This window comes from Alosa alosa, chromosome 16 (genome assembly GCF_017589495.1).
Source record: "Alosa alosa isolate M-15738 ecotype Scorff River chromosome 16, AALO_Geno_1.1, whole genome shotgun sequence".
Classification (NCBI taxonomy): Eukaryota; Metazoa; Chordata; class Actinopteri; order Clupeiformes; family Clupeidae; genus Alosa; species Alosa alosa.
This window is the reverse complement of record NC_063204.1, coordinates 11,135,855-11,148,480: the sequence shown is the minus strand read 5'-3', so window position 1 is coordinate 11,148,480 and position 12,626 is coordinate 11,135,855. Positions and strand designations below refer to the sequence as shown.

The following is a 12,626-nucleotide window of genomic DNA, read 5'->3' as shown; positions in this document are numbered from 1 at the left end:
GAAGCCTTGTGGGGCCACCTATGATGCTGATGATGGAAGAATATAGGAAGCCTCTCGATGGGGATACAAAACAGTTGACCACACTGTTGCCTTAGGTATCACAGTGTCACACAGATGCATTGTAGCCTCTGTAAATCAGGATTAAGGGGCTAAAGATTAGCAGTAAAGAGATCCTCCAATGTACACATAGATCGATTCAGATTGTGCATTATGATTTCGTTTTGCAGTGAGGAATACAAGAAAAGTTCTGATTGGACGTACCTTTCTCGGTGCGTCTGCGGAAGGACAGCTTGCGTCTGCGCAGTCGGTTGAATCCCACACATTCAGAGTCGTCACTACTAGGAGAGCCTGGGATCATGTTGGTCTGGGAGGGAAAAGGCCACATGGTGAGGACTCCTTGATTGAAATATCGAAGGTTAAAGGTGATCTCCAGATGGGTGGGTGTGTATTTGATTCACATCTCTGAGGTTAGTGATCTCCAGTCTGTGTGTGGTGTGTGTGTGTGTGTGTGTGTGTGTGTGTGTGTGTCTTGGTCTGCCTATCTCTTCTTGTCTGTCTGTCTCACCTGTCTGGGGTTAAAGGTGATCTCCAGTGTGTGTGCATTAGTGTATGCACTGTGTGTATGTGTGTGTGTGTGCATTTGTGTGTCTGTGTGTGTGTCCAATAGTATATGTACTGTGTGTGTGTGTGTTTGTGCATTTGTGTATGTGATTGTGAGTGTGAGTGTGTCTGCACATGTGTGTAACTCACATCTCTGAGGTTGAAGGTGATCTCCAGGTTGCTCCAGAAGTGGTCGGAGAACTCGGGGTACATGTCCAGCACCTCGAGGACGTCCTCCCTGAGAATCTTGTGCAGGTCGCAGTAGGTCAGCGCCCGCACGTCCGCATTGGACTTACCTGGACGCGCATACAGGTTAATGGGCTCCCCAAAGATGTCGTTCTTCCCTGTGGGCAATGAAAAACAGAATAGAGGATGAATTACAGTAAAATATACTTTAGAGACAAGTACTGTAGGTTTGTATGGTAAATGTCTGAGTCTGACATAAAGTTACTTTGAATAAAGGCATACAAATTTACTTATAAATATAAAGACGTGCTACAATTTTGTAATACAGTACATCTTAAATATGATAAGTTAAAGTATAGTGTAGTGTAATGAATGATTCTACCAAATTTACCACATGTGAGTGCAGTTCTCTATTAAACCCGTAGATGGCAGTGTTGCTCCAGTAACATCATTTATGGTGCTACACAACATCTCCCAAGCAGGCATGCCATGAACTCTCTGAATGAACCATTACTACCAACCACAACCAACCACAACAGGCTCTGAAATACACCCACTGTATAAAAACATGTGAAAGCAGTGGGGGATTTTCCGAAATGTATAAACCGGCTCATGTCATTATGAAAAAAACAACAAACAACAACAAAAAAATATATAATAACATTGTGCTTGGCATTAATAGAAATGCTCCTCTGGAGTGGGTTGGGTATGTGTCTCGGCAAGAGTACATTGTTTAGGCTGGCGCCCACTGACTTCAAATTAATTATTTTACTACACACACACACACACACACACACACACACACAGACACACACACATGAACACAAACACACACACACACACCACACAAACACACACTCACACACACACACACACACATGCACACACACCCCACCTAATATGGCCACCACCACGTCTCCGCGCAGTATCTCGATGGAGCCGCGTGAGATGAAGTAGATGGCGGTCAGCACGTCCCCCGCGTGGACCAACGTGTCACCAGGCGGTGCGTGCGTTGTCTTAAACTTCATGGCCAGAGCGCGCAGACAGCCTTTGGTTGAGCCTTTAAAGGCCTTGCAGTTCTGAAGCAGGGTCCTGTTCAGATGCAGGCAGATGTCAGCCTGCAGACACTCTGGGAACCCCTTTAGAACCTGAAGACACAGAGGAGAACCGGTGGACAGCCGGGATGGAGAACGTAGGTTATGAGTGTGTGGGAGAACACCTGCTGGATATATTTATGCCTTTCTTAAATAAATGTAACAGTTCACAAACAAATAAAAATGTGTTTCAAGAGTCTTCAATCTTCTTGCCTCAACTGTTGTATCTGGGACCACAGACTCAGTAGTCCATTTGTTCCTGTCGAGGGTATCGGAATTTCCCTAAAACATCAAATGTAAACATCCACCAGAAAGAGACCTGGCGTCAAAATAAAATGTCTTCACACTGAAATGGCTAGTTATGTGCCTAATTATCATTAAGTTAGAAATGCTAGATCCTCTTAATAAGTTAGTATAAATTAAAAGCAAACAAAGATGCATTGTAGCCTCTGTAAGTCAGGATTGATAAAGAATAAAAATATATTTGTACAGAGTTGCATCACTATTTATGTGCAGTTTATTTCATTAATTGCAGCAGAAGAGATAGGGGAGAGCAGTTAGCAGATAGCTAAAGATTAGCAGTAGAGAGATCCCCAACGGACGCATGGATTGATTCAGATTGTGTATTAAGATTTCCTATTTGCATTCCAGATTTTCCATATAGACGTGGACTTTTTTCCATAACATAGGACATTTTTTCCATATAATATTTATATTATATTTATTTATTTATGTGCCTAAAAAATATTTGTAATTCAATCTACTTGTTTGATTTTAAGATTTAGCCTTAACATAATCCTTTCCAAGTCTTTTCCCTGCGGATGTTCACATTGTTGTAGTTCACCCAAAACTGGTGAGGACAGTAAAATCTGTCCAAAAGTACAATAGGTCAGAAAAAAAAGATTAAGGACTCTTGACATCTTTGTGAACTATTGTCTGTAATGAATTTCAGAACTTTGATCTTTAAAAGTGGTTTTGGATGAGCCAGGAAAGCAGGCCAAAAGGGATTGGGTAAAGTAAGGGAGCATGAGAGGGCTAGCATCTTATCGCTAATGCTAACATGCAGTAATTCCCTGCATCTGGTTGGCTTGTTCACTGACCTACAATGATGACAGGATGAATGATGTGATCCCTGTTTTTTTTTAACACTTTTTTATTGAAACCTCCATTGTAAGGCTGTATAACCATGTTATAAACATGTTATGGCCAATCCCATATTCTGTCGATATTTATCATAACAGTCTAGTGATATGAAGATGTCAATGTTAACTGAATCTGAATTTATCATGACATCTCACTCATCTCATTCCACTTTCACAAGCTACAGCAGGCTATATTACATGCAACTAGGCTTAAAGCAAGGGACATTTCTGTGCCTGAAGGCATCAGAATGTGTTTGAAGCCAGTATATATAATATCTATTATATCTATATCTATATCTATAAATCATAGATAACCTGTCAATGCCTGAATTCCGGCAAAGTGCCTGAGAACTTTAACTCTTGTAAAGTCACAAGCCACATCAGGTTCTATTGCATGCTACTAAGCTTTATCATCAAAGCTGTATATATACATATATATATATATATGTTGCAGCATCCCTGTGATGATGACTAGCTTACAGGACATGACATTTGCCATGACAAGTCTCATGGTTACATTAACCTGATGATGGAGGGCTCAAGTGAAGTGTTACCTTTACAGTCATGACAATATTTGCTTGGAAACTTTGGACTTTGAACCATACGAGAAACAGTGGCCATTGAAGACCCCCAGCCTAAATTCCTCTAGCCTGGGATGCTTCAGTGACAATCTGAACCTCTCCCCCACCCTCCCTCCCCCTCTGAATAAGCGTTACAGCAGGACGAAGAATGGTCACACAGTCAAACACATACACACACACACACACACACAAATTCCTACAGACAACCGAGCCTGTGTCACCCAAAACTCAAACTCCGCTCTTCCACAGCACAGCTGCAGCAAATGTTCTCCTGATTCCAAACGCTCCGTTGAACTTGAAACGGAGCAAAGATAACTAACAATGGCTTTAATGAGGGGAAAAAAACAAAAAAAGCAAAAGTCCAGAATAACAAATGACAGCATCAGCATTCATCTCCTCCTTTGGCAGTATCATCCACTCAAAAGCACTGAGACACACACAAAGAGACATGTGTGTGGCGCAAAGCAGCAGTGAGTTCAATGGCGTGTAATGAAGGGAAGAGAGAGGGGGCAGATGGCTGACTCACTTGTTTAGAGTGGATCACATACAGTATCTTTATGCAAAGGCACGCTGACAGCGGCATTGTTATAGACCCTTTCAAGACAGTTCCATTATCAGCATCATAGTTGGCCCCACAAGGCTTCCGTTTTAATAGAACGTTCAAACATTGTTTTTGTTTTTATTGTTGAAAGGGTCTATAATGCTATTACAGATGGTGAATGTATGTATGCCAGCCTGGGACCCAGGTTAGGTCTTATGCAGTTCATTTTTTAATTCATGTTGTATGGGCAGACAATATGCTCAAAATGTAATCTGTACTGTAAATGTAGCCCAGAAAGGGAGGAAGAAAAAAAGATTATACGTGTGTGTGTGTGTGTGTGTGTGTGTGTGTGTGTGTGTGTGTGTGTGTGTGTGTGTGTGTGCATATGAGTAGCACACTTCAGAGCATGCAGCATGCACATCCCTGTATCCGTGTGTGTATCCAAGTGTGTGTATGTTTGTGTACAGTACAGTATGTGCTCAATTCACTCACAGCACACAGCATGCACCCCTGTCCCATGTGTGTGTGTGTGTGTGTGTGTGTTTGTGTGTGTGTGTGTGTGTGTGTGTGTGTATTTCTCACCGCATTCATGTCAATGCTGTTGGTAACGGACCTAACATGTGTGTATTACATTGTTAACTGTATTCATGTTAGTGCTCTTGGTGTAGAACTAAGTGCATTGGAAGTACTCCTCCAGTCTCTGAATTTGTGTGTGTGTGTGTGTGTGTGTGTGTTGCATGCACATGTGTGTGAGTGTGTGTGAGTGTGTGTGTGTGTGAGTGTGTGTGTTTCTCACCGCATTCATGTCAATGCCGTTGGTAAAGGACCAGGCGTGCTGGAAGTAGTCCTCCAGCCTCTGAATCTTTCCGTGTGTGTGTGTGTGTGTGTGTTTGCGTGCACATATGTGTGAGGTGAGTGTGTGTGAGTGTGTGTGTGTGTGTGTGTGTGTGTGTGTGTGTGTGTGTGTGTGTGTGTGTGTGTGTTGCGTGCACATATGTTTGTGTGTGTGTGTGTGTGTGTGTGTGTGAGTGTGTGTGTGTGTGTTTGTGTGTTACGTGCACATATGTGTGTATGTGTGTATGTGTGTGTGTGTGTGTGTGTGTGTGAGTGAGTGTGTGTGTTTCTCACCGCATTCATGTCAATGCCGTTGGTAAAGGACCAGGCGTGCTGGAAGTACTCCTCCAGTCTCTGAATCTTTCCGTGTGTGTGTGTGTGTGTGTGTGTGTGTGTATGTGTGTGTTTCTCACCGCATTCATGTCAATGCCGTTGGTATAGGACCAGGCGTGCTGGAAGTACTCCTCCAGCCTCTGCCGCAGCGGGTTGGGGATCTGGTGGAACCGGATGAACTCCCGGACCCTCAGCATCTGGGTGTGGTAACGTGCCGTGCCGGAGTAGAGCCGCTGAATGATCGCCGACACGTTCCCAAAGATGCTGGCGTACATCAGAGCTGTGAGGCACAAACACAGTGGGCCAAACATGACCGGTGAATTTGTTTGTCATGAATAACAGAATATGAAACATGAACCAGCAGAAAAGTTACAGCTAAATGAAGTTTGTTCTGAAAAGTACAATCTCTCTTGCTTTAGAAGAAAGGGACTCTGACGCATTCTTCAATATCGTGGGTTTACATCAAAGACGTCCACTCAAAGCAGAATGGAAAAAATGGCAGAAATTTAATTTGTCATCCAAATCACGAGTGACAGCTGAGTTCTAAAAGCTCTCTGGGGAACCTGAGGATTGTCTGGAGAGACAATACAGATGCAGAAATGAGACTCTCCCTAGTGACATCATCTCAAATGCATCTTAAGCAGGTTACCATGGCGATTGTTGCATCTCCTGGAGTATGACACAAAACAAATGGCTGTTCCAAAGTAGTAAGAAACATATTGGTGTTTACTTGAAGTAGTGAGGCTCAGTGCATCCGCTGTCTCCCTGAGAAGCAATGACTGACAGTCATGATGGATACAGCTTTCTAGACATCCAATCATATCCATTTATCCTCATCAGTGGAGCACCAGACAGCGAATGAAGTAAGTGCTTGGTGCCATGTTGCTCTGCACATCATTAGCCTTTTGCAGGACTCACTCAATGATTAGTCTCTCGGAGAGCAACTGCTACCCACTTTTGATGGATGGAGAACAACTAATAAATCAGTTACTTCTCTCGCTGTGTGTGTGTGTGTGTGTGTGTGTATGTGTATGTGTATGTGTCTGTGTGTGTGTGTGTATGTGTGTGTGTGTGTGTGTGTGTGTGTGTTTAGCTCACATAACTCCAATAATGGGTATGCATGTGTGTGTTTGGGTGACACCAAGACTGTATTTGAATTTCCATATCCATATCCTCTGTTTACCGATGCATGTATGCAGTGATATAGGCCTCCCATAGGTAGCACGTAAAACAAACAAACAAACAAACAAGAAAGCTATTCATCTTATTCACTGGTAGCATAGCTAACTTGGGCTTGTTCATGATGAATATGGGTGGTCTCGAGTGTCAGACTGTGGAAGTGATGCTGGCTTTGTTATCAATGACCTTCTATTCTAACGCAGGTCAAGTCATTTTGACAGATGAGTCTGAAAATAATGAAGGAAATTGCTCTGCTCCTCAGGAAATTTGATTGCAAAATCCCTGACAGGATATGACATACTAATACAAAACTTATTAAAGTAAAAATGAATATGCTAACTACATACTGATTTATGTTAATGATAGTTAGGTGATGAATCACCTGAACACACAGAACATGAATTAGGATTATAAAAATGCAGATCACTATCTTCCTCTACAATATGGCCAGAATCAATTGTAGAGTTCTAGTTTTGGTGTGTTAGATCAGATGCCTAAGAATGTACTAAATTCATCTGGAGGAGCTTGGCAGAGTAAGGTTCAGAGCCTTCAGGGTCTTCTGCAGTTTCGGATGAGTGATTTGTTTTGAAAACTAGCTGTCAAAGAGTTGCTGTCAAAACTAAGTCCAGTTCAAAACTCAGTCAATGAGAAAGACAGTACTGATGGCTTTCTATTTCAAAAGTTAATGAGATATTTTATTTATCTCTCTCCGTCTGACGGAGGAACTTAACTTGAACCCTGTCCTTTAATAGTGTCATAACCTTGTCATAGACACAGCATGGCAGATTCCATATCCTCTCGTTAGCCATCATGACAGACATTGTCCAATCACATGAGCATTATCTGACATGTGACCATTATCAAATGGCCCAATCACATTAGAAAGTCACCTCAGGTGACCATTATCTGTAACTGCCATGACAGCTCTTAGAATGCTGGATGCCATCATAGTCTATGTTGCATGCTTAGAAGCTGTTATATCATGCAATATTTTGAAAGATGTTTTAATATGTCTCCTTGAGAGGGTTATGTCACACTGTTATTTCACTGCCTTGTTATCCCACTTATCACATGTCTCATGTTAGAGAGTTCAAATGAAATACTGCTACATACTATTGTGTTTGTGCTTCTGTGTGGGAGCGTGTACATACAGTATGTGTGTGTGTGTGTGTGTGTGTGTGTGTGTGTGTGTGTGTGTGTGTATGCGTATGTGTGTGCATGTGCGTGTGTGCGCACATATCTGTGTGTGTGTGTGTGTGTGTGAGTGTGCACATATGTGAGTGTGTGTGTGTGTGCGTGAGTGTGCACATATAATGTATGTGTGTGAGTGTGTGTGTATGTGTGTGTACAGTATGTGTATGCGTGTGTGTGTGCGCTTGTGCGTGTGTGAACCGACTCACAGCCGATGAGCATGACGCAGATGGAGAAGATCTTCTCGGAGTTGGTGTTGGGCGAGACGTTGCCGAAGCCCACGCTGGTCAGGCTGCTGAAGGTGAAGTAGAGTGCCGTCACGTACTTGTCCTTGACGGAGGGGCCCGAGCCCATGATGGAGCTGTTGTAGGGCTTGCCCAGCTGGTCTCCGAGCGCGTGCAGCCAGCCGATGGAGCCACCGCGCTCCACGCTGCCGATGGCGTACCAGATGCATGCCAGCCAGTGGGCGATGAGCGCGAACGTGCACATGAGCAGGAAGAGCACGGCCGCGCCGTACTCCGAGTAGCGGTCAAGCTTACGGGCCACGCGCACCAATCGCAGCAGACGGGCCGTCTTCAGCAGGCCAATCAGAGTGGTCGTCTGGGGAGAGAGGTGAGGAAGGGGAGGGGTTAAGGATGGTCTGTGAAGCTTTGATATTGTGCGATTGTCAATGAGCTGGATATGTTAAAGTTTTTTTCACGCAAAATGTGTAATTGATTATACTTCAGATTGTCTATATTACTCTGTTACATCTAGATCTGTGCTGTTTTATGAAAAAGAAAGTGAACTCAATCTATTTCAGGGGGCAACAAATAAGACTGTCAAGTCTGACAAAATTAGAGCAATGTGTTTTCAGCCCTTTGAAGTGTGAGTGTGTTTGCCTGTGTCTGGGCCATCCAGTCCTGTGTGTGTGTGTGTGTGAGAGAGAAGGAGAGAGAGTGTGTCTGTGTGTGTATAGTGTGTGTGTATGTGTTTGAATATGTGTGTGTGTGTGTGTGTGTGTGTGTGTGTGTGTGTGTGTCGGTGGTTGATATACTGTAGGCTGTAAACTGTTTGTCCATTGCTTTCAGGGCTGTCAGATTAATGCGCTCATTCCCAGCAATTACACTTGTCTTAGGATGGCCCCGATCCCCGGCCCCCGCCACAAAACAAATAAATAAGGAGACGATTAGACCACTGGCTCAGAGCCTCGGCCCGCTGTACAGCCACCCGCTAGATGAATAAGGAGAGTCTGCTAAACACACACACACACACACACACACACACACACACACACACTGTGAAGGCGCTTCACAGGGTCGTCAGGGCAGCAGAGAGGACCATAGACTGCCCCCTCCCCACGCTGGAAGAGATCTACGCCTCCAGATGCCGCAACAAGGCAACGGACATTTCAAAGGACCCTTCACACCCAGGTCATTGTCACTTTCTGCTCTTGCCATCAGGCAGGAGATACAGGACAATGAAAACCAGGACAAACCGTTTAAAAAATCGTTTCTATCCGAAGGCAATCATGGCCCTTAAAGCGTACTACATACTCGCCGCACACGACCGGTAGCCCGGCAATGTGATGTCAAAATTGCGTCATTTCCTCTGTCACACGAGAAATTTCAGACTCGCGCAGGCAGGTCGTGCACAGGAGATTTTTTTTCAAATCAAGCCACAAGCAGGATGAGCTTGAAGCCAAGATCAGGGAGCATGTGTGCCTCTATACAGACATTAACCACATTCAGGCATTTCATATAGCCTAGCCCACATCTTAAATAAACATGTTTGAATAGTCAGTTTGAGAAGAGAGGGAAATTAACCTGGCTAGGTTACGAGCAAGAGTTTTTGAGTGATTTTTAAAAAGTTTGCTGGATAAGTTAATGAAGCTACCAGAGTGAGGGAATTAAGATGAAACACCTAGGACCCAGAGACATGCCAATAATCCAGCAAAAGGTAACAAAGATATTTATTTTCAACCAAAGGATATCTAAGACCTGAAAAAAATCTCTTTCCACTTCAGGAAATTACACAAACTCATCTCTCAGCACCAGCCAGCTAGCTAAAATTTCCCTCGGGATGAATAAAGTATCTATCTATCTATCTATCTAGCTGCACACACCTTGGAAACTACAGTAGATAGATGGTAATGATGGTATCATCACAGAGTGAAGCTAGTGTCGCGACCACCACGCGCAAGTATAAATGGTTACGGCGCTCCCGTGACGTCACATTGTCGCGCTACCGGTCGGGAGTGGCGAGTGTGTACTGTAGGACGCTTAACTCTTCAAATTTGAAATAGTCTATTCTTGGCCCCTAACCCACTGTGCAAATTATATTGTTGGAGTAATGTTTTTTACCAGTGGAATCTGTACAGAACCATTCCTGTTCATAACCAGTGCAATATATGTTTACATTCTTTTTATATTTTTATATATGTGCATTTTTTAAACTATTTATTGTTCTTATGCATACCTCATGAGTTGACAGCACTTTCAATCTCATTGTATCTTTGCAAAAAGTGTCAATGACAATAAAGACTATCTATCTATCTACACACTCACCACACACACACACACACACACACACACACATTCACACACACACACACAAACACACACACCCACACACACACACACACACTCGCCACACCCTGAAGCTTTCTCCTGTCAGATACACATGCACAGTTGATGTGAAAGAACGTGTTACTGTTGTTTATGAAAGCCTGCTATGTGTACTGGTAGCACAATGTTTTCATACTGTCGAGATTGCATGTACTGATGTCAATATTGCATGTACTTAGGTTTTCATCTGAGTGCCTAAGATGGTGTTTAAGAGCAGAAACAAGGGAAAACACGTCAACATCTAACATTGGTGCTCTTAAGAGGACAAATTTCCCCTCTGAAACGTGTCAATGCACATGATGTTTTGTCAGAGGTTCTCAGAGATGAGGCCTATACGTGCTAGGAAACATTTGAGGAAGAAGAAAAGCTTCATGTGCTCTGTCTTTTCTTCCACGATTCCTTACCTCCTCTCCATTGCGGTAGATGAGCAGGTCAAAGGGGATGGCTGCCACCATGTCGATGAGGAACCAGCCCTTGAAGTAGTGCACGGCGATCTTGATAGGGTGGCTGACCACCTCGTCGTTGGCGTTGACATAGGTGGTGCGGAAGTTGATGAGGATGTCGATGATGAACATGATGTCCACTATGAGGTCGACGACGTTGAGGGGGCTGCACGAGTAGCCGCACGACTGGATCTTCTGCTCCTCTTGGTCGTTGAGGAGGAAGGCGGCCGAGTAGGGCGTGACAATGGCCGTGTAGATGACGAGCAGCAGGATCAGCCAATCCCAGACGGCCTTGAAGGGGCTGTAGTGGAGCACCGTCCAGCTGTGGATGCGGGGGGCCTGGAGCTTGTACTCCGGGAGCACGTCGGCGCCTAGCGACAGCACCTGAAGAGCCGAGAGAAGAGAGGAAAGAAAGAAAAAGTCCAATAAGCTTTGATTTTTTATTTAAAAAAAAATCCATTGTGGGTTACCAGTGGACTTATTAGTAATGTTTTAACTTCATCCTTCTGAGTGATTGATCCTTCTGAGTGATTTCATTATTACATTGTTATTATCTGTCATTTTGCAGACAAACTTACCCAGAGTGAACTCACTGAAGGGACAGTCCCCTTCAAGCAACTCAGGGCTAAGTGTCCTGCTTGAGGGGGCACAGTGGTGGCAGCCCCTGGGACTTCACTCACAACCAAAGATTCTAAAGCGGAGCATAGCGCTCTAGAATCTTTGCTCACAACCCTCTAGGATCGCAATAGCTCAGATTTCAAACCACTAGATCACCACTATACCACTATTTCAATATCACTAATCCCACAAGTCAGTCACAAGTCTAGAGAAAAGGTGTTATTAGCTATGAAACACCTTAATGTGTATGACGAGGTGTGGAGAATATCTTTGAGGTTTTCTGTCACATTGAGAATGCTTCTATCGCTAGGTTAACACAAGCCTTGTGTGTCTGTCTGAGGAAGAGACGAGTGATGACTCCCGATGGACACAACACATGCTTTTAAGAGAATTACCGTTCTCTGCCTTATTAATGAAAAACAGGACTGTGGATTATTAAAGGAGAAATAGGTGGATCTGATTCTGTAGCTTGATTGTTGATTCCTAGAACCAAGTTTAAGCCAAATCCGATGAGAAACCGGTTGTGATCAGACGGTTTGACTGATTGTTTTCGACAGAGCCTTTATCTGCACCCACTGCCCTCCTCTACTAATCCTTTGGGAACAGAATGTACTTCATCTCCTGCAAAGACCGCATTCAGCAGCCTGAAAAAGACCGCATTCAGCAGCCTGCTCAGACCAAACCAGCACCTGCACGACTGCTATGGATCAACTATTAGTCACTAGTTCACAAATATTTGATGGTTTTTGGGAGTTTCTCATGCAATAAACTGCAAACTATATTACTGACATATCACTGAATGCAAATATATCAAAATCTTTATGCTTGTTTATCCACAATACACACACATTGATACATACACACACAGATTCATACATGCCCATATATACATTGACACATAGTTCTACAGAATCACTAAGCTGATCACTTGCGTGTCCATGGTATGGTACACATTGTGGTTTGTGCGTTAAGTTAGACATTGCTCCACATATTAGCATTCTGGCTGGTAGAGCCTCACAGAAGCACAGACATGTTGTTTACATCATTGTAGGACAGGCCTGGAGAGCAGGGAGTCGTATAGGATTCATGCAGGAGTCATAGAGGAGTCATGTTTGTTCTCTTAGGGCTGGTGTTCCATTCAGTGCATGCAACGACTGGAGTCATGTTTGCACTCTTACCCCCAGACTTCAGCGGGTCTGCCACTGAAGTGCTCTGCTTGTAGAGCGGAGCGTAAAAATAGTTTTAGAAGACTGGTCTAATTTTTTTTTTTATGTACAC

The 12,626-nt window shown here is 43.7% G+C and overlaps 1 protein-coding gene across 1 annotated transcript in view; it reads right to left on the bottom strand.

Moving 5' to 3' along the window:
• kcnh2b (potassium voltage-gated channel, subfamily H (eag-related), member 2b) overlaps nucleotides 1-12,626 on the bottom strand; it is a 207,872-nt gene that overhangs the window by 8,035 nt on the left and 187,211 nt on the right. The window contains exons 5-11 of the mRNA XM_048266114.1: nucleotides 10,692-11,114; nucleotides 7,891-8,281; nucleotides 5,392-5,591; nucleotides 2,094-2,162; nucleotides 1,682-1,934; nucleotides 751-944; nucleotides 262-364 (exon numbers count right to left, since the gene is read on the bottom strand). Coding sequence (XP_048122071.1) covers nucleotides 262-364; nucleotides 751-944; nucleotides 1,682-1,934; nucleotides 2,094-2,162; nucleotides 5,392-5,591; nucleotides 7,891-8,281; nucleotides 10,692-11,114 — 1,633 coding nt within the window. The remainder of the gene's footprint in view (nucleotides 1-261; nucleotides 365-750; nucleotides 945-1,681; nucleotides 1,935-2,093; nucleotides 2,163-5,391; nucleotides 5,592-7,890; nucleotides 8,282-10,691; nucleotides 11,115-12,626) is intronic.